Source organism: Mustela lutreola, chromosome 10 (genome assembly GCF_030435805.1).
Source record: "Mustela lutreola isolate mMusLut2 chromosome 10, mMusLut2.pri, whole genome shotgun sequence".
NCBI classification, from domain to species: Eukaryota; Metazoa; Chordata; class Mammalia; order Carnivora; family Mustelidae; genus Mustela; species Mustela lutreola.
The window spans coordinates 10902646-10922776 of NC_081299.1; the positions used below are offsets into that span (position 1 = coordinate 10902646).

The following is a 20131-nucleotide window of genomic DNA, read 5'->3' on the forward strand; positions in this document are numbered from 1 at the left end:
GCACTTTTTAAAAGATTTATTTATTTTAGAAAGAGCGAGGGCGCCAACGAGGGAGGAGGGACAGAAGGAGAGAGAAGCGGCCTCTGCGTTGAGCCCGGAGCCCATAGCGGGGATCGATCTCACGACCCTGAGAACGTAACAGGACCTGAGCTGAAATCAAGAGTAGGAGAATTAAGGGACTGCCACCAGGCACCCCTGGAAATGCATTTTTTTTAAATAATTTATTAAGGAATGTTGGGTAAGATTCTTAGGAAGTGGAGTCTTTCTAAATAATCTTCTTGGAGTGGGGCGCCTGGGTGGCTCAGTGGATTAAAGCCTCTGCCTTCAGGCTCTTTGTCCTCCTGTCTCTCTCTCTCTCTGCCTGCCTCTCTGCCTACTTGTGATCTCTGTCTGTAAAACAAATAAATAAAATCTTTTAAAAAAAAATCTTCTTGGACTTAGAGACTCCCCACCCACCCACCCCCACCCCCCCAACCCCGCTAGTGAAGGTCACACTACCAGGAAGTCCCTAATCTGCAATCCTCTTTATTTCTAAGGGGAAAGGGGAAGAAACCACCAGGGAAAGGAAATAATGATTTATAATGAAGTCGCGTGAGCCAGGCTGTGGAACTACACATTTTCAGTCTCTGGAAGCTGAGATTGAATGGAAAAAGGCCTGAGTTGGCTTTAAATTGCCAACTTCATACCAAAGTCGCACCTTAAACCCCACACCACCTAGGCTGGGGGCAAAGTTTTCTAAGAGCCAGTGTTGAAAGAGCCCGAAGAGTATTTTCCCGGAAAAAAAAGAAGCAACAATCCCTTAACAGCCCTAGGGGCAGATTCTATCACCATTTCTTTCATATGGTTTGTCCTGGATGTATCATTTTCTCGCTCCTGGTTTATTCTTTCATTCTTTTCACAAATATTTGAGTGTCTTCTGCGAGCCGGACTGTGTGATAATAACACCAACCCGGTGCCATCTTTCCCTACGGCTGAACTCGTCCTTCCGTTAAACCTCCCATCAGGTGTGCCCTCCTGCTCTCTGGACGGCTCCGTCTCTGACGTCAGTCTCTTTCAATATCAAGGTGACATTTTTGACCTGGACACAGGTAATTCACAGACCAAATCCCAGCCACAGACTCCAGTTGCCTTCTTTTTGTCTTTTTTTTTTTTTTTTTAAGATTTTATTTATTTATTTATTTGACAGACAGCGAGAGAGGAAACATAAGCGCAGGCAGAGGGAGAGGGAGAAGCAGGTTTCCCACTGAGCAGGGAGCCCAATGCGGGGCTCCATCCCAGGACCCTGGGATCATGACCTGAGCTGAAGGCAGCCACTTAACGACTGAGCCACCCAGGCACCCCCTCCCCAGGTGCTCATTTTCTAACTCCCCACCCAGATACTCTGACAGCAGCTCAGGTGGCCTGTGGCTCAGCAGGCGAAGTTCCACCTCCTTCTGTTGATCCTGCTCTCTGTGAGTCCCCGTGGTTTCCTGCAGGCAAGCCCCCTGCTCGCTCTCTCTACTGTTACTGTGGTCCCAGTCTCCCACCTCTAGCTTTCCACCTGGTTTTTCCACTCTCCCATCAGACCGATAATGCTTCCTGAAGCCAATCCATGTTTCTAATCCGGCTTCCCATCATACCTTTGCGTGTGATTGTCCCTTGAGCCATCATTCACCTTACACAACCCTCCCTTTCTTGCCTCCTGTCCTTTGCTTCTACCGTCTCCTCGCCTGGAATGTTCTCTCTCCCACGACCCCCACCTCCACCTTCCCCATGTTCTGCTGAAGCCCAGGTTCAAACTGCTCTCTCTGGAACTCTTAAAACTTAAAATTCTCACTGTTTTCATTGGGGAACAAGTAGAGGAATTGGGATCAGAATAAAAAGTTAAATCCGAGCTCCACCCTCCGTGTATCTCAATGACATATAACAGGAGAAAACCGCTGTGGGTTTGGGGCAACAGCTCAGAGTGGCTCCGCACCCAGCCACTTTGATGTTTCATGCCTGACTTACAAATTTGTGACATTTCGTTCTGTTTCATAACACACATTTATATTAGTATAAAAACATTTGATCTTGTTTACCAGTTTACTCCCTTCTCCAATTTTTTTTTTTTTACGATTTTTATTTATTTATGTATTTGACAGACAGAGATCACAAGTAGGCAGAGAGGCAGGTGGGGCGGGGGGGGGGAAGCAGGCTCCCTGCTGAGCATTGAACCCTACCCCCCATGCAGACCTCAATCCCAGGACCCTGGGATCATGACCTGAGCCGAAGGCAGAGGCTCTGAGCCCCCCAGGTGTCCCTGCTCCCCCCACATTTTTAAGTGAAGCTGTCACTCCAATAACTGACATTATTGAAACCGGCACACCCATGTGTACAATCCCTGAGGTATCCGGTCAGGGAAGCATGAAGTTAGCATGTCAACCTGAGCAGTTCACCCTTCTGAACCCATTTCCTATTCTGCCAAATGGAATGATAAACCTTTCTGATTGTTCTGATCAGGACTGAACGAGGTCCACTGTGAAGAGCTCTGTGAAACCAACAGTTGGTAAATACCAGGTCGTGTCATCATTGTATGTTTTATTTTTTTCTACTGCTGAGTTTCCTAACTAGTGGTCATAGGGCACTAATGTTCATAGGGGTTATGGGCAGATGGGGGGGGAGGTGTACATAACATAAAGATCCCATGGTCCTTGGGCCCACCAGCAAGGCCAGTCACCTCTGGGTACATGCAGGCCACAGCAGAGCCCCTTGGAGTCTGACGTCCTGCTCTGTGACCCCCGCAAGGAGACAGCAGGATCAGCAGCATTTGCCGCTTGCCGGGCATTACCTGGGCATCGACCTCTGAGGCCAGCTGCAGAGTGCACTGCTGTCCCTTGCGGAGGAGGGCTCACAGCCCTGCTAGAGGAGGTGGGTGTGAAGGACCCGAAGAGGACGAGCAGCAATGCTGGGAGCTTTGGGCCAGAGCAGCCCCAGACAGCTGACCCAGATCCGTCTTTACCTAACATTAGACCTCTGTCCAGTTTTGGCTGTTGTCCAAACAGGGTCCAAGCTAACTTCGGAGCAACTGCTTGAACACTGCTGATGGCGGCGTGGTATTAAAAATATTTAACCTCTGAGATGGCACAGGCATCGACCAATCAGAACAGAGGCCAGCTAGCCACAAATAACACATGCCAGCTCATACCAGGTGGGTATTTTAAGTATTTATTCTGAAGGAATGTGCTTTAAATCAGAGCTGTCATTCGTTTGAAATGCTTGCCTGGAAAGCATTTGATCGGATTAAAAACTGGTTGTTATTGCAATAAATTTCAATTGTACAACTGCTAATGAGAGAAAAATAAGATGCTTCTATAAATCTAAATTTTATAAACGTTTAATATTAAAATTTAAAATTTTTATTACTTACTTGAGCTTCCAATTGTTCATAGCTATCAAGAACTTGAAGAGATCCTTTTTTTTTTTTTTTTTTTAATTTATTTATTGGGGCGGCTGGGTGGCTCAGTCAGTTAAGTGTCTGCCTGCGGCTCCGGTCATGATCCCGGGGTCCTGGGATCGAGCCCCTGTGTCAAGCTCCCTGCTCAGTGGGGAGTCTGCTTCTCCCCCTCCCTCTGTCCCCCAGCTCGTGCTCTCTCTCACTCAAATAAATAAATAAAATCTTTAAAAATAGGGCGCCTGGGTGGCTCAGTGGGTTAAGCCGCTGCCTTCGGCTCAGGTCATGATCTCAGAGTCCTGGGATCGAGTCCCGCATTGGGCTCTCTGCTCAGCAGAGAGCCTGCTTCCCTCTCTCTCTCTCTGCCTGCCTCTCCATCTACTTGTGATTTCTCTCTGTCAAATAAATAAATAAAATCTTAAAAAAAAAATCTTTAAAAATAAAAAATAAAGATTTATTTACTTTTAGAGAGAGAGAGCACACGAGTGAGGGGACGGGCAGAAGGAGACGGAGAGACTCTCAAGGAAACTCCCTGCCAGCAACAGGTCCGCCAAGGCTCAATCTCATGACCCGAAGATCATGACCCAAGCAGAAATCAAGAGTTGCATGTTTTACTGACTGAGCCCCGCAGGTGCCCCTTGAAGGAATCCTTTTTTTTTTTTTTTCAAAGATTTTATTTATTTATTTGACAGACAGAGATCACAAGTAGGCAGAGAGGCAGGCAGAGAGAGGAGGAAGCAGGCTCCCCGCGGAGCAGAGAGCTTGATGCAGGGATCAATCATGACCTGAGCTGAAGGCAGAGGCTTTAACCTGCTGAGTCACCCAGGTGCCGCTGAAGGGATCCTTCTTGGGAAAAGTCTTGGTAGTTATTGCATCAAGCCAATTCAAACATAAAACCTGATAATAGGGACGCCTGGGTGGCTCGGTTGGTTGGACGACTGCCTTTGGCTCAGGTCATGATCCCGGAGTCCTGGGATCGAGTCCCGCATCGGGCTCCCAGCTCTGCGGGGAGTCTGCTTCTCTCTCTGACCTTCTCCTCGCTCATGTTCTCTCTCACTGTCTCTCTCTCAAATAAACAAATAAAATCTTTAAAAAAAAAAACCTGATAATAAAAAGTCACATTCACAGAGAAAGCTAAAATGTGAAAATATTTTATTTGGAAATTTTATGTAAGTTCAACATTTAATGCTAATACTTTCATTTTATTTTCCAAGTCATAATTACATTATATATATATATATATATATATATATATATATATATATTTTTTTTTTTTTTTTACCAAATCCCATACAGATCCCTAAATCCACTCCCCACCATCAACGTTTACCTCAATGCGACATACAAATTGTACGATTTCTCTGTGTGGGCCCTGACAGGAAAAGGATTCCAAAACACCATTCTAGTAAACTCTAAGTTCCAACATGTGCTTTGTGCTTTTGGCCAGCCTCTAATCGCTGTGCCTCAGAAAACAAGTAGCAGAATAAATGTTTGGTGGGTGAGTGAGTGGATCTTCTGGAAGCTGTAGAGGGCAGCTCTAGGCTGATTGCTGTTTCAGCCAAAAACTGCGACAGCCAGAGAACATGGGGAAGACATTGTGTACATTTCGGCTGTCTGCATGGATTCCCTTTGGCCTAAAGAACAGTATAAGGGTTCCACAGAAGGAGTCAACAAACTAGTCTGTGCTTGCAGACGCTTAGAAATGATCCTGCTTCAACTCCAGCCTCCCTGAGACACCTGGCCAGGGGCTTTCGGGGACACTCTACTCACTGTCACACAGTTACACTGTTACACTTCCTTGTCCCCTGGCCTTAAAGAAAAATAGATATTTTTTAGCAGGTTCAGAATACTTTCTCCCAAGTTTGTCAGACTCCCCACTCTTTATTTTACCTACAAAGTTACACACTCAACAATGGTTCTGAGAATACTTCACACACTCACATGGAGTTACTTCCATTAATGGTATCATTTCCTTTTGAAATTGTTTATGTATTTATTTATTTGACACAGAGAGAGAGAGAGAGAGAGAGAGAGCACAAGCAAGGGGAGCAGCAGGCAGAGGAAGAGGGAGAAGAAGGCTCCCCACCTAGCAGGGAACCTGATGCAGGACAAGATCTCAGGACCCTGGGATCATAACCCAAGCCAAAGGCAGACGCTTAACCGACTGAGCTACCCAGACACCCCATGGCATCATTTTTTGAACCTCGAAAATAATATGTACTATTTGAACATGATGAGATTGGTTGTTTGGTGGTTTATTTGCCTTTTGGATGGACATCTGGAGCCTTATCTGGATGCCAAATAAGTGGCCGGCTGGGCCTCTCCCTGGTTCGAATAAGCCTCCTGGGGCAAGAGAAAGGGAGGGGAGAACATGAATTTATGTAAGGAAAGACCCACCCAATGAAGTTTAAAGATCACCATCATGCAGTTTCCAAGTCAAGCCAGGAGAGGGCTCAGAAAACTTCTGCCTGATTGTCTAATAAGAGGAACTTCAGGAAATGGACAGAGCACTCCACTCTTCCATCAGATGACAGGCACAGTCATTTAGTCGGCCTGATTTCAATCAGACCACAACAATTTTTTTTTTTTAATTTAGAGAGAGCACAAGCGTAGGGGAGGGGCAGAGGCAGAGGGAGAGAGAACCTCCAGCAGACTCTGCAGTGAGCACACAGCTGGTCTCGGGGCTGGATCTCACAATCTCAAGACCATGATCTGAGCTGAAATCAAGAGTTGGACGCTCAACCAATTGAGCCACCTACACGTCCAAAGCCACAATTTTATTATACAGTAGGCTAGCTTCATGTGATCTTTGCACCATTTAATTCTTTCTTGAAGAAAATGATGAGACTTCTTCAAGCCCGAGCCAGTTTTGCCCTGTGTTTCTTTTAGATGGCAGTCCTCTTTGCCTCCCTCAGGAAGTCAGGTGCTTCTGAGTAGCTCTCCTTCGCCTGCAGAGCAGAGGCTGGAGGAGCTAACCTCCCCTGACTTCCTGGTGATGACGCAGAGCTAAAAGCACATGGTCAACCCGGTCCTTGGTGGGAACGGCATTAGATAAATGCGGGGTCCAATTATTAACTGTAAACTATATACTCTGGGTAATAGATCTGACTCATTATGAGTGAGACTGAATACTCAGTAATTGAGGACCGAAGCAACTAGCCAAAAACCAAGGTTCCAGACTGACACAAAGCTCAGGGACATGTGGGGAAATGCTGTTTAGACAAAGCCATCTGCAAGCCAACTCACCCTAGGCAATTCAAACCAAGAGAACATCGTTATACATGCTTGGAGGGTAAGGACCAATGCTTGAAGTACAGAGAAAGTTCTCATACAATAAAGCAGGTATGATACAATGTTTCCTGCAGTATCATGAAGTCAATGGGATGATGAAGTATTTGTTCTGTTTCATTATGACTTACTTTTCCATCCCAATTTTTTCCTATATTCAACACTTGATGTATTTTACTTCATTTGTCTTTTCAATTATCCTTTAAATAAAACATTTATATTTGATAAGGAAACTGGAGTGTTAAGCCAGTAATGTCAATGTATATTGCAAGGCCACTTCCTCCCCAGGATCCAGGATGAGAGATGGTCTTACCTGTTAAAGGTTTCAGTCAGAGTGGTAGGAAGAGAGTGAGTCTCATCATTTATTGGACAGTAAAGAGAATTTTTTAAAAATCCTCCCAAATTGACATCCTTCCTATAGCTGCTATCAAAATGGTTTCAGACTTCCACTCTTGACACTTATGATCCACATTTCAAATATTCACTTCATTACTCGAACATGGTTTCTGGAAAGATAGCTAGCAGCTATATAATTTGTCTTCGCTCAGAGTTCAAAGACCAGAATGAGAACAGAATTCAGACCTTCTGATTTCTAATTGAATATCCTGTTCACTGCCTTGTGGATGGGTCAAATCGACCTTTTTTCTCTTGGAGTCACCCTTGACTTGATTTTCTCTTTTAAATTTTGATCTTCTTTTTAAAATCTTTAGTTTTTTTCTGATTACAAAAGTGATACATGTGTATTGTACAAAGTGACAGTCCATCTTTGTATAACCCCACCTAATCAAGGTTGTATTTCAATGCATAGAAGGCTTTTGAAAAAAATCAAAACTCAGTTTAGCTTATATAAAGTGGTTGGCAACTTTCTTTTTCACCTTAAAATGCCTTGGAAATAGACAAACCATAGGAAACTCTTAATCTCACAAACTGAGGGTTGCGGTGGGGGGCAGGGGAGGTTATGGACATTGGGGGAGGGTATGTGCTATGGTGAGTGCTGCGAAGTGTGTAAACCTGGCGATTCACAGACCTGTACCCCTGGGGCTAATAATACATTATATGTTTATTTAAAAATAAAAAATATATATTTAAAAAATGCCTTGGGGCACCTGGATCACTCAGTGGTTTAAGTCTCTGCCTTCGGGGCGCCTGGGTGGCTCAGTCGTTAAGCGTTTGCCTTTGGCTCAGGTCATAATCCCAGGGTTCTGGGATCGAGCCCCGCATCGGGCTCCCTGCTCAGCAGGAAGCTTGCTTCTCCCTTTCCCACTCCCTCTGCTTGTGTTCCCTCTCTTGCTGTGTCTCTTTCTATCAAATAAGTCTCTGCCTTCAGCTCGGGTCATGATCTCAGGGTCCTGGAAACAAGCCCCGCATTGGGGGGTCTCTGCTCAGCGGGGAGCCTGCTTCCCCACCCCCGCCCCCGCCTCTACCTACTTGTGATTTCTCTCTCTGTCAAATAAATAAATAGAATCTTAAATAAATAAATAAAAATTAAACAATTAAAAATGCCTTGGAAATCTTCAAGATAAGCTTTTTTAAAAACTGATTTAGAGGGACGCATGGGTGGCTCAGTTGGTTAAGCAGCTGCCTTCGGCTCAGGTCATGATCCCGGGCGTCCTGGGATCGAGTCCCGCATCGGGCTCCTTGCTCGGCCTCTGCCTCTGCCTGCCATTCTGTCTGCCTGTGCTTGCTCTCCCCCCCCCCTCTCTCTGATAAATAAAATCTTTAAAAAAAAATAAAAAAATAAAAACTGATTTAGGGGTACCTGGGTGGCTCAGTGAGTTTAGCATGTGACTCTTGATTTCAGCTCAGGTCATGATCTCAGGATCATGAGATTGAGCCCTGAGTCTGGCTCTGCCCTCAGGGGAAGTCTGCTTCTTTCCTTTTCCCTCTCCTGCCCCTCCCCCTGCTTGCAAACGTGCACGCTCACACTCTCTCTTTCCCTAAAATAATCTTTAAAAAAATAAAAATAGTGTTTTTTAAAAACTGCCTTGTTTAGGTGTAATTTATTTACCATAAAATTCACCTATTTTTAAGTGTACAATCCAATGACTTTTTGTCAACTTGTGAAACCATCACCACAACCGTTTTAGAACATATTCCTCATACCTAAAAGTTTCCTCATGCCTGCAAATTAACTTTTTTAAAAGGTGCATTTTTGTGGGTAATTACAGTCATGAATAACAAGTCCCAGAAATTTCCATCCTGCCTAGCTTTCACTTGCTGCTGGCAGGCAAGAAGAAAATTGCAAAAGCCCATCAACAAATGTTGGAAGAAAATACCATAAGCTGACCGACAGCTGTTTGCTCAAAATAGTTTATTCAAGCACTCCAGCTTCTACTGAGTGTCAGCCAAGTAGAGGCTATTGGTTAAGTCTGTAGGGATAGCAAGATAGATAATAGCGGTCTTCTGGAATAAATTGATTGTGAGCCCAACAGTATGCAACCTAAGAGTTTCAAGATTCAATAGTTTTTTTTGTTTTGTTTTAAAGAATTTATTTATTTATTTGACAGACAAAGATCACAAGTAGGCAGAGAGGCAGGCAGAGGAGGGGGTGGGAAGCAGGCTCCCGCTGAGGAGAGAGCCCAACTCGGGGCTTGATCCCAGGGCCCTGAGATCATGACCTGAGCCGAAGGCAGAGGCTTAACCCACTGAGCCACCCAGGCATCCCAAGATTCAATGGTTTTGAGACACAAACGTTTTCCAGATGGGTGTGATATTTGGACTTCAACTTCCAGAAATCATGATAAAGAAACAGCAACCAGATTTCCTTTCCCACCTTAAACAGCCAAAAAAGGACAAAAAATATGAAACAATGGCTTTCAATACACTGGACATAAAGCCACAATGGATAATAATCCCCAATAAAGGACAATAAACAGGGTGAGCCCTAATACTTGCCCTGGTTTACTACCTTGAGCTTACAGGCTACAGTGCAGGGAAGGAAAGCTGAGGCAGAGCTCAGCAGAGTCCTTGAGTCGTGAAGAGAGTCCAGAGTCACCAAGGCGGCTAGAGTTTACAGGCCAGAGTATCAGAGAGAACACACGAACGAACACACGAACACACACACACACACACACACACACACACACACACACGGAGACAGAAAACCCCAGAGACCTGTAGAGGGCCCTATTCTGCTATTTACCAAGTCCTGGATAGGGCATTCAAGTAAGAAAACTACCTGAGCCTGGGAAAAAGAACCACTTGAAAGCATTAGAGGGAAAGGTGCTTCATGCACCCCGCCAGGCTGGGCATAGTGCCTAGTTTCACTAGCCAGATTAGAAAAGCTCATAATTTATGGGGCATTGGGAATAAAGTTCATAAAGGTCTTGCCTCAGGGGGAATAATGAGCCCTATAGCTGGCACAGCTGTGGCCCTATCAAATCTTAAAAGCAAGACCCCAAAGACCCAAACTATTTCCAAGTAACTTATTGCACCCCAGAACCAAGTTCCAGATTTACAGAAGCACAAAAATATCCAGCACTAAAACAAGGTAAAAGTCATAATATCTGGCATCCCATCATAAAATTACCAGGCAATTCTGCCTTCCGCTGGGGTCATGGTCTCAGGGTCCTAGGATCAAGCCCCGAATCAGGCTCTTTGCTCAGCAGGGAGCCTGCTTCCCTTCCTCTCTCTCTGCCTCCTTGTGATCTCTGTGTGTGAAATAAATAAATAAAATCTAAGTAAATAAATAAACAAATAAAATACTCTTCCTTTAAAAAATAAAATAAAATTACCAGGCGAGTAGAGAGACAGGTAAATGGAACCCAGGAGGACACACATCAACCAGTACAAACAGACCCAGAAGTGACACAGATGGGAGAATTAGCAAAGACATTAAAACGATTATATAACTGTATTCTCTATGTTTAAAATATTGAGTAGCGTCATGGGCAATACAGAAAAGATTACACTTAAAACTTTTAGAACCGAGCCATATACAATTTCCAAGCCCACCACAAGTTATCTCTGGACTGAAAATGCTCAACAGCGAAAGACTGCCACTGTTCTTAGAAATCTCAAAGACAAAGCTTTTAAAAGAGAGGCAAATGTATAAACTTTTCTTTTTATAAAAAGTAATTTCTACACCCAGTGTGGGGCTGGAAGTCAGGACCCACCCAAGATCAAGAGTTGCTTGCTCCCCCGACCGAGCCAGGCAGGGGCCCCACAAACTTTTCTTAAATAAGTATTTGGCTCTTTTGCGATTTTTTTTTTTTTCTTTTTAATGGAAATCTGTTATCCTCCGGTCTACCACTATTCAAGGCACCATCTTTTCGGTCAAGACGCATCAGTAGTGCACAGAGTCCACCGCCCATTTCCTTTCTCTGGTCCAGGACAAGCCTCAGAGGCCACCCACGCCTGGGACTTCCACCAGGCACCGGTTTCTCCCAACGCCACTGCCTCAAGCACACCTCCGCCCCAGCTGGAGGCTGAGCCGGTTCTCCGGGGCGGAGCAGGCCGAGGCGGGCAGCCTGCGAGTGGACCGGGCTTAGTCCGCGCGGCCCTGCGGCCCCTCGGCTGCCGGCTCCGGCCCAGAGGACCGCGGACGCGGGGACACTCGGGCTGGAGCCCCGAACGGCGCACGGGAGTGGACACCGCCAGCCGGCCTTCCGCCCCAGAGAAGGCGGAAGCCGCGAAACGCCCCCGCAGCCTGCAGCACTCCCGAACGCCCGGACCTGCCCGCGGCGTCCGACGTTCCCGCCGCGATAAATCCAGGTCGCGGGAGCTGGGCAGGGGTCGTCTAGCAACCAGGAGCCCAGAGAGCGGACGCCAGGCATTGGCCTGGCTGCGTCACGTGGCTAGACGCCCCCGCTCCCTAGAGGGTGACGCTACCGTCACGTGATACGGCGCAGGCGCGTTTCCGCCCGGCTGTGGGACCGCGGAGGTGGCGCGGCCAGAGCGCTGTGTACCTGGGGTTTCGGCCGCGGCCTCAGATGGGGTGGTCAGAGGGTGACCAAAGGGGCAGCTGGGGCTTTTCCGCACTAGTGACAGTGAAGTGATAAAACGGTTCCAGAGGCGGTCGTGAGGCTTTGCTGGTCGTGCAGGAGCCTTTCCTGAGCATAACACTCGTCAGATGCTGAGGTCTGCCTCCTGTGGGCACAGAAGAAGTTGAGATATGTAATAAGGGGTGAGATTTAGGGATATTAAGGTTATTATATTCACTATTTATTATTTAAGGCTGTCATGCTGAGCACTGGCTAGAAGAGAGATCCAGCGTCTCGGGTAAGAGGCATCACTTCGGGGGGTCGGGGGTAGTGTCTCTCCGAGGTAGTTATTGGAAAGGTACAACCTCACCGTGAGTTCAGAGAATTGAGCAGGTTCTCAGAGCCTGGTTACCCCCCTGTCAGTTCTTAAATCCTAGGTCCCCGCGTGCAGGCCAGGGTTCGGGGGATCCCGCGACAAGCCTGTGAGCCCTGACCGAAAAAATGTCCCAGATGAAAGGGATTTGAGGGGCACCTGGGTGGCTCAGTGGGTTAAAGCTTCTGCCTTCAGCTCGGGTCATGGTCCCAGGGTCCTGGGATCTAGCCCCGCATCGGGCTCTCTGCTCAGCAGGGAGCCTGCTTCCTCCTCTCTCTCTCTCTCTCTCTCTCTGCCTGCCTCTCTGCCTACTTGTGATCTCTCTCTGTCAAATAAATTTAAAAAAAAGATCTAAAAAAAAATATTATGTATACTCTGGAATATTGACACATACACACCCGTGGCCATCCTTGATTCCTCTTTCTTTCCACACCTTGTGTTCAGTGCGTCAGCAAGTCATGTAAATTCTGTCTTCAAAATGAATTCAGAATCTGACAGCTTCTCACTACCTGCACCCTGGTCAGATTCCCCAAGGTCTGTCACTGTGGGTTATTGCTTGTTCTATTGCTGGTTCTAACTAGCCCACCAACGCCTTCCTCTGCAAGTCAGCCAAAGTGATTTTGTTTTTCTTTTCAGTAAGTTCTGCACCCAACCTGGGTCTGGAACTCAAAACACCGAGATTAACTGTCACATGCTCCGCCGGCCCTGCCAGCCAGGTGCCCCAGCCAAAGTGATCTATTGACACACAGGTTACATCATGTCACTTCTCTGCTCAAAATTCTCCAGTGGCTTCCTATTTCAGTCAGTGAAAGCCAAGTCCTTAGGATCACTTGTCCCATGGGTTCCTAACTACTGTCCTCCTCATTCACTGATTTCTGGAAATGCTGTTCTTCATTGTGTTTCTGGAACAAGGCAGGTATAGTTCCATATTTAGGTCTATGGACCTGCTGTTACCTGTGCTGAGTATTCATGGATGTCCGCATGATTTACTCCTTTGTTCTGCTTCATCCTGCTCAGATGTCACCTTATAAGACAGACTTTTCCTGACCACCCTCTGCGAAGTAACAACCACTGCATGCCCAAATTCCTCACCCTTCTCCCAACACTCCCTGTCATCTGCTTGCTCTTTTCCCCTGTCAAGCATTTATCACCCCCTGACAAATTTTGTATGTTCTCTGTGACCCCTGACTAGAATGTAAGCTCTTACTAGAATGTAAGCCAAGTGTGGATAGTCTTTTTGTCTTGTTCCCTGCTGTGCCTAGAACAATGTCTGGCATTCAGTAGATGTTAAGAATGGTTGAAGAGGGGCACCTGGGTGGCTCAGTGGGTTAAGCCGCTGCCTTCGGCTCAGGTCATGATCTCAGGGTCCTGGGATCGAGACCCACATCAGGCTCTCTGCTCAGCAGGGAGCCTGCTTCCCGCTCTCTCTCTCTCTGCCAGTCTCTCTACCTACCTGTGATCTCTCTCTGTCAAATAAATAAATAAAATCTTAAAAAAAAAAAAGAATGGTTGAAGAAATTAATGAATGGTCTATGTCCAATATGGTTCTATTTCTGATTATGGCGGGTGGACCAAAGTTGTTCCAAGAGGCTAAAAGACTTTGAACATATCCCTGCTATTGTAATGATACTCACGTTGGCAGTGCCCAATGAGAATGTTTTGTTTCCATTTTATATCTTAAAAGCTGGCTCTGTACTCTCAGCCATGATACCTGAGATTTCTCCACAACTATGATGTGGTGTTTCAAGAAGAAAGACGCACGTTTTTCATGGAAAAAACAAAAAAAACAAAAAACAACAGGAGCTTCCTGAAGGGAAAAAATAGGAAAGCAATTTAACTATCAAGTTGGGTATTAAACCAGGTATATCAGGGGTAGATCAATAAAATCCTGGTGAGATGTCAACAGAAGAGTGAACTAGACTTGTGTCAATCCAGAGGTTCTTGGGAAAATTTGCCTTCCCTACCAAATTCTCTGCTGAAGCCTAGAAATCTGTAGCTGATGATTGATACCTTTATCCCTATTAACATGCAACTACCTAAAGAGAGACCAGACAGAGTTTCAGCAGTCATTAGTACCTTAGTGTGAGTTGGTCCAGCTCCTTTCTTGAGAGCAGGTTTTAAAAAGGCAAGTGAAGAAAGTAGGACCCATGAGAATGAAGAGGAACAGGTGGAGAGAAAGGGAGCCAAAGAAGGAGCATCACATTGAGTTTGCCAAGGACAAACTTTGGCCTGTTTTGCACTTTTGCCCAGGCTGACTCTGGTAATCAAGGTACATTTTGATCTCTAGCTACAGACTTCTGAGTAGGCAAATTATGGTGCTTGAAATTACAACCGTAATTACCTGCAATATTTTGATAACCCAATGAGTACACGGTACACTGGAAATGAAGAGGAGGAATTGACCTAGAATTTAGTGGAACTGAAATGCTACCAGACTTTAGGAATGATAAGCAGGAAAGGGAAGAGGCATTGCATTATATATCTGCACATGATCCTGGCCTAAGAAATAGGAAACCAACGTTTTTGTGTTAAGGTAAAATGAGCAAAATGGAGCACTGTCTGCTATCAGTTGACATGCCAGGAACAGCAAGGTAAGAGAGACTTCTTTGAGCAACCGCGAACTGATGATAAGGGAAAAATTCAAAGAACAATATCCACCTGCTTAAAAAAAGGAAAGAAAAGAAAAATGAGTACTTAGAGTGTTTGGGGATTTAGTCCCTATTATAGAAGTTTTTTTTTTTTTTAAGATTTTATTTATTCATTTTTGCATGTGTGAGAGAGAGAGTGAGCATGAGAAGGGCAGGGAGGAGCAGAGGAAGAAGCAGATTCCCTGCTGAGCAGGGAGCCCAACGTGGGACTCAATTCCAGGACCCTGGGATCACGACCCAAGCCAAAGGCAGACACCTAACTAACTGAAACACCCAGGCACCCACCAACTGTAGGAGTTTTAAAAATCAAATAGGGTAAATGCCTTTAACCAATCTGTTCTTCCTAGTAGAGAAGAATTAGGCAAGAACCTAGAAGTAGGCAGAAACTTTGCTGGTGGTGACCATATGGTGTTGAAAGGGTTTTGGAACACAGCCAGGTGTCTTCAAGTGTACTGTGCCAGCAGAATGCTGGTGCTCTAGTTAAAGGTTGAAAATAGATGTTTTTTGTTCTTAAAGGTTTGGGGTTTTTTGTTTTTTTTTTGGTTTTTGGTTTTTGGTTTTTTGGTGGTTTTGTGTTTTTTTTTACAACTTGGAGAACCTTCTATTCATTAGCTGTGTGAACCTGGGCAAGTTGGTTAAAATTCCCACACCTCAATTTCCTTTTGCATGAAATGGGTATGAATACAATACAGGATTCCCCTGCCATCCAAAAGTTTGGCTCATGAAACTTCAGTTTCATGAAAGACCTTCATTAGTACTTGTTTTCACTAACCAAAAGAAATCTAAAGAGGATATTTGATTTGAAAGTGGTAGTCACTTCTTTGTTTTGCACCATTTCAATTTACAAAAGGTTTCATAGGAGCCATCTACTTTCAGATAGCAAGGGAAACCTGAAGTTCCTATCTCTGTGGGCTTTTAGAAGCATGAAATGAGGTCTTACATGTAGCCATGTAAAGTAGTGGTTAAGATTGTGGACTTGTGGGGTCCCTGGCTGGCTTAGCGAGAAGAGCATGCAACCTTCCATCTCTGGGTCATGAGTTTGAGCCCCATGATGGGTGTACAGATTACTTAAATAAATAAGTAAACTTAAAAAAAGTGGGGACTCAAGTCAGATTGCCTGGTTTGAATCCTAGAACGGCCATTTACTACTTGCATGTTGGAGATGCAAAGTCTACCTCATAGAGTGATGAGAGAAGTGAGAGTCCACACTCTGAACCAGATCTCAAGAAGCATTTGAGCAGAGTCCAAGAGGGGTAAGGCCCATACCTTGACATAATAAGAGTTGTATATGAAAAACCTATAGCAAACATCATACTCAGTGGTGAAAAGCCAAGAGCTTTCCCCCTAAGGTCAGTAACGAAACAAGGATGTCCACTCTCACCACTTTTTTTCCTTAAGATTTTATTTATTTAGGGGCGCCTGGGTGGCTTAGTGCGTTAAGCCTCTGCCTTTGGCTCAGGTCATGATCCCAGGGTCCTGGGATCGAGCCCAGCATTGGGCTCTCTGCTCAGCAGGGAGCCTGCTTCCCCTGCCCCCCACCTGCCTCTCTGCCTACTTATGATCTCTCTCTCTCTCTCTGTGTCCAATAAATAAATGAAATCTTTTTTTGTAATGTATTTATTTATTTGAGAGAATGCATGTGGAGGGAGAGCGAGAAGCAGGATCCTTGCTGAGCAGGGAGCCTGACTCGGGTCCCGATCCCAGGACCTGGAGACTATAACCTGAGCCGAAGGCAGACACTTAACCAACTGAGCCACCCAGGCACCCCTCTCTCTTACCACTTTTTTTTTTTAATTTATGTAAGTAATGTCTGCAAATGACATATCTGATAAAGGGTTAGTATCCAAAATATATAAAGGACTGATACAGCTCAACACTCAAAAAACAAATAACCCAGTTAAAAAATGAGCAGAAAGCAAGTCTCCAAAGAAGACATACACATGGCCAATAAGACACATGAAAAGAGGCTCAATGTCGTTCATCATTGAGGAATTACAAATCAAAGCTACAATGAGATACAACTTCATACTTGTCAGAATGGCTAGAAACAAAAACCCAAGAAACAAGGGTTAGTAAGGATGTGAAGAAAAAGGAAGCTCCTTGCACTGTTGGTGGGAATGCAAACCAGTGCAGCCACTGTGGAAAATGGTGAGAAGGTTCCTCAAAAAGAAAAATAAGAACAACCCTACAATCCAGTAATCACACACTTGGGTGTTTACCCCCAAAATACGAAAACACTAGTTCAAAGGGCTACACACACCCCTGTGTTTGTTGCAGCATTATTTACAATAGCCAAACTATGAGGGCACTTGGGTGGCACAGTCGCTTAAGCAACTAACTCTTGGTTTTAGCTTAGGTCATGATCGCAGGTCATGATTTCCTGGGATCAAGCCCCATGGTGGACTCCAAACTCAGTGGGAATCTGTTTGAGATGCTCTCCCTCTTCCCCTGCCCCTCCTGCTTATGCTCTCTCTCTTTCTCATAAATAAAATCTTTAAAAAAAATAACAACCAAACTATGGAAGCAGTCCACGTGTCCATTGATAGATGAATGGATAAAGAAGATGTGGCAGGTATGTGTGTGTGTGTGTGTACATATACTTGTGTGTATACATATATGTTTATATATATATATAAAGAGAGGTGTATTCAGTGTACCATTTATTGTTGCTTTGTAACAAACCACCTCAAACTTAGTCAAGCAAAATAATCATTGTATTATGCTCACAGATTTGTGGGTCAGGGATTCAAAAAGAGTACAGTGGAGATGGCCCCATGGCATCTGAGACCTCTGCTGGAAAGACCCACATGCTGGAGATGGCTCAATGTCTGGTTGAAACCAGCTGCAAGTGTCTTTGGTGGTTTTCCTAGGAATTGACTTTGATCTCAGCTGGGTTGTTGCCTGGAACATCCACACATGTTCTCTCCATGTGGTTTGGGTTTCCTCACAGCATGGTTGTTGGTTTCTAAGACCAAGTGTTCCCAGAGAACCAGGCAAGAGCTATATTGCCATTTATAACCTAGCCTCAGAAGGCACACGATGACATTTATACCAGAGTCAGTCAGCCATGATTCAAATGGAGGAACATACCCCCCATCTCTTAATAGGAGGAATGTTATGGTCACATTGTAAGAAGAACATGTAAGATGGGAGATATTATCGTTGCCGTCTTTGGAAAATAAAATCTGTCACACCCAGGCACCTGAGCACCACTAGAAAAAAGATGTAACACGGAAAAATTAATAAAACATCAGTTGGATCCTTGATACCACCTGACAATCCTACATCATTTCTCTGTTCAACTTGCTCCAATTTGCAATGGATATTTCAAATATCCTCTGCCATAGGTCTATATAGATAGTAGTAGACTATGTAGGTGTCACCTAACACATGTTCTGAAAACTTTTTTCTCCTGTCCATGTCCTTTAAAGAGGTGAGAGAAGCTAAACACCTACTTTCCTACCCTTGCTTGCATCTATGTGGCATAATGGTGGCCAGTGAGGTGTAAGCAGAAACTTGCTGCAGGACTTCTGGCCAAGTTCTTGCCTTAAACAAGAAAATGCTGCATGGAGTGGAGGCAGCCAGCCATATCATGACGCTCCAGGAAAGGCCAAAATATTTACAGAAATAGAGGCCCCAATATTATTGTGTCACTGAACAGATGCTGTTTTCTACCTCCTGGCTTCCTATCCTGTGAGAAAAATAAACCTTGATTTGCTTAAATCACTGATAGGCTTTCTGTGGCTGATACAACCACTCTTCACCTCCTGCCCCTCCAGTTTTTCTCTTTATTCTCCACAGATGAACCTCCATCCTTCACAGAGGGAAGTCTTCCGATGGTCATTGACTTTCTTGCCACCAAACCTACCTACTTAACCTGCATCCACAGCCATCCTGTTTCCATCTTCCCTCCTGTTACAACAGAAGAGGGGTCCCTACTTCACAGATAGGGAATTGGGCGGTGTTACGTAGGGAGATGCCACTGTTGGATCGGTGTTTGTGACCTTATCCTCATGTTCTGGGCCTCTACCCAGTCATCAGCCATGTGGCCATGAACAGGCCAGTAAAGTAGCAAATACTTTATCAAGTAGATTCTGACCTGTGCCCAATAAAGGCTCTGCAGTTGGCGCTGGGGTGGGGTGGGGTGGTGTGTGCTAGGTGTAGGAAGGAGACAGTCCCGAGTAGAGAGAAAACTTTGCAAGATAGGGGAATGGAGCCTTGGAGGAACCAAGGGTCCCCGTGTGGCTGAGTGCAGGAAGGACTCAGGAGGCAGGTCTGGAGAAGAAGGCAGGGGCCAGAGTAAGCTCGGGTGTGTACACTAGACAGGGTCATGATTTCGGTTTTAACTCTAAATCATTGGGACAGGAAGTAAATTAATCTTTCTAAGCCTCAATGTCTACTTGGACAAATACATTTTAGAACTCTGCTTAGTGGCGTGAGAGTTCCACAAGGGCAAAGAAACACCGGTGTTTTTACCCATTTTTGTATCCACCTGGTCGGCGCTTAATAAATGTCTCATGTGGTGGGACACCTGGGTGGCTCAGTTGGTTAAGCAGCTGCCTTCGGCTCAGGTCATGATCCCAGCGTCCTGGGGTCGAGTCCCACATCGGGCTCCTTGCTCGGCAGGGAGCCTGCTTCTCCCTCTGCCTCTGCCTGCCATTCTGTCTGCCTGTGCTTGCTCTCTCCCCCTCTCTCTCTCTGATAAATAAATAAAAAATCTTAAAAAAAAATAAAAATAAATGTCTCATGTGGGTGAATGAGATCGCGGACCCCACCACCGACCTCAGCTCTTCAGTCTCTCTCCGGTTTCCCTCCTGCCCTTCCTTCCCGCCCCTTTTCTCGCCCTTCCTTTCGCTGGTTTCCCAAGCCTTCCCTCCCCTCCAATCCTCTCCTAGCTTCCCGCTTCCTCTTCCCGGCCCGCCCCTTCTCTGCGTCGCGAAGGCAGAGAGGGCGAGGCGGGCTTTACGGCAGCCGCGTTGCGGCGGGGCGGGGCGCCGGCGGCTGGCGCGCTTGGCGGCAGCGGTGGGAGGCAGGCCGGCAAGCAGGCAGACGGAGTCGCAGGCGGGTGGCGGCGGCCGTGCTTGGTAGTGAGGGCGGGAGGGAGTGAGTCACTGAGCGTGTGTGAGGGAGGGAAGGAGCAAGCGGGCGAGCGAGCAGCTCGCGCCGTTCGCCCGCAGCACCAGCCAGGCCCCGCCGCCGCCCCGCAGCCCAGCGCCGAGGCCGGGCCGAGCCGAGCTGGGTCGGGCCCGGGCCATGCTGCTCACCGTGTACTGTGTGCGGAGGGACCTCTCCGAGGTGACCTTTTCCCTCCAGGTCGACGCAGACTTCGAGCTGCACAACTTCCGCGCGCTGTGCGAGCTCGAGTCCGGCATCCCCGCCGCGGAGAGCCAGGTATGCCGGGCAGCGAGCGGAGTCTCCCTCCGGGGCTAACCCTCCTGCCTCCGGGTCTCACGCCCTCCCTTTGCTATGGGTGAGAATTTGGGGGTGG

At 46.1% G+C, this 20131-nt stretch overlaps 1 protein-coding gene and 1 long non-coding RNA gene across 4 annotated transcripts in view; one reads left to right on the forward strand and one right to left on the reverse strand.

Annotated features, from left to right (window-relative positions):
* Nucleotides 1-41: 41 nt before the first annotated feature.
* Nucleotides 42-20041, reverse strand: LOC131810055 (uncharacterized). The gene is made up of 3 exons (XR_009345386.1): nucleotides 19908-20041; nucleotides 11608-11788; nucleotides 42-150 (listed from the first exon to the last, which is right to left on the reverse strand). It is a non-coding gene; the product is annotated as an uncharacterized LOC131810055 (long non-coding RNA).
* DDI2 (DNA damage inducible 1 homolog 2) overlaps nucleotides 19709-20131 on the forward strand; it is a 45335-nt gene continuing 44912 nt past the window's right edge. The window contains exon 1 of one of the 3 annotated variants that reach the window (XM_059137644.1): nucleotides 19709-20034. In XM_059137644.1, coding sequence (XP_058993627.1) covers nucleotides 19897-20034 — 138 coding nt within the window. In that variant the 5' untranslated portion in view covers nucleotides 19709-19896. The remainder of the gene's footprint in view (nucleotides 20035-20131) is intronic. The other 2 variants (XM_059137639.1, XM_059137641.1) reach the window with 2 other exon arrangements.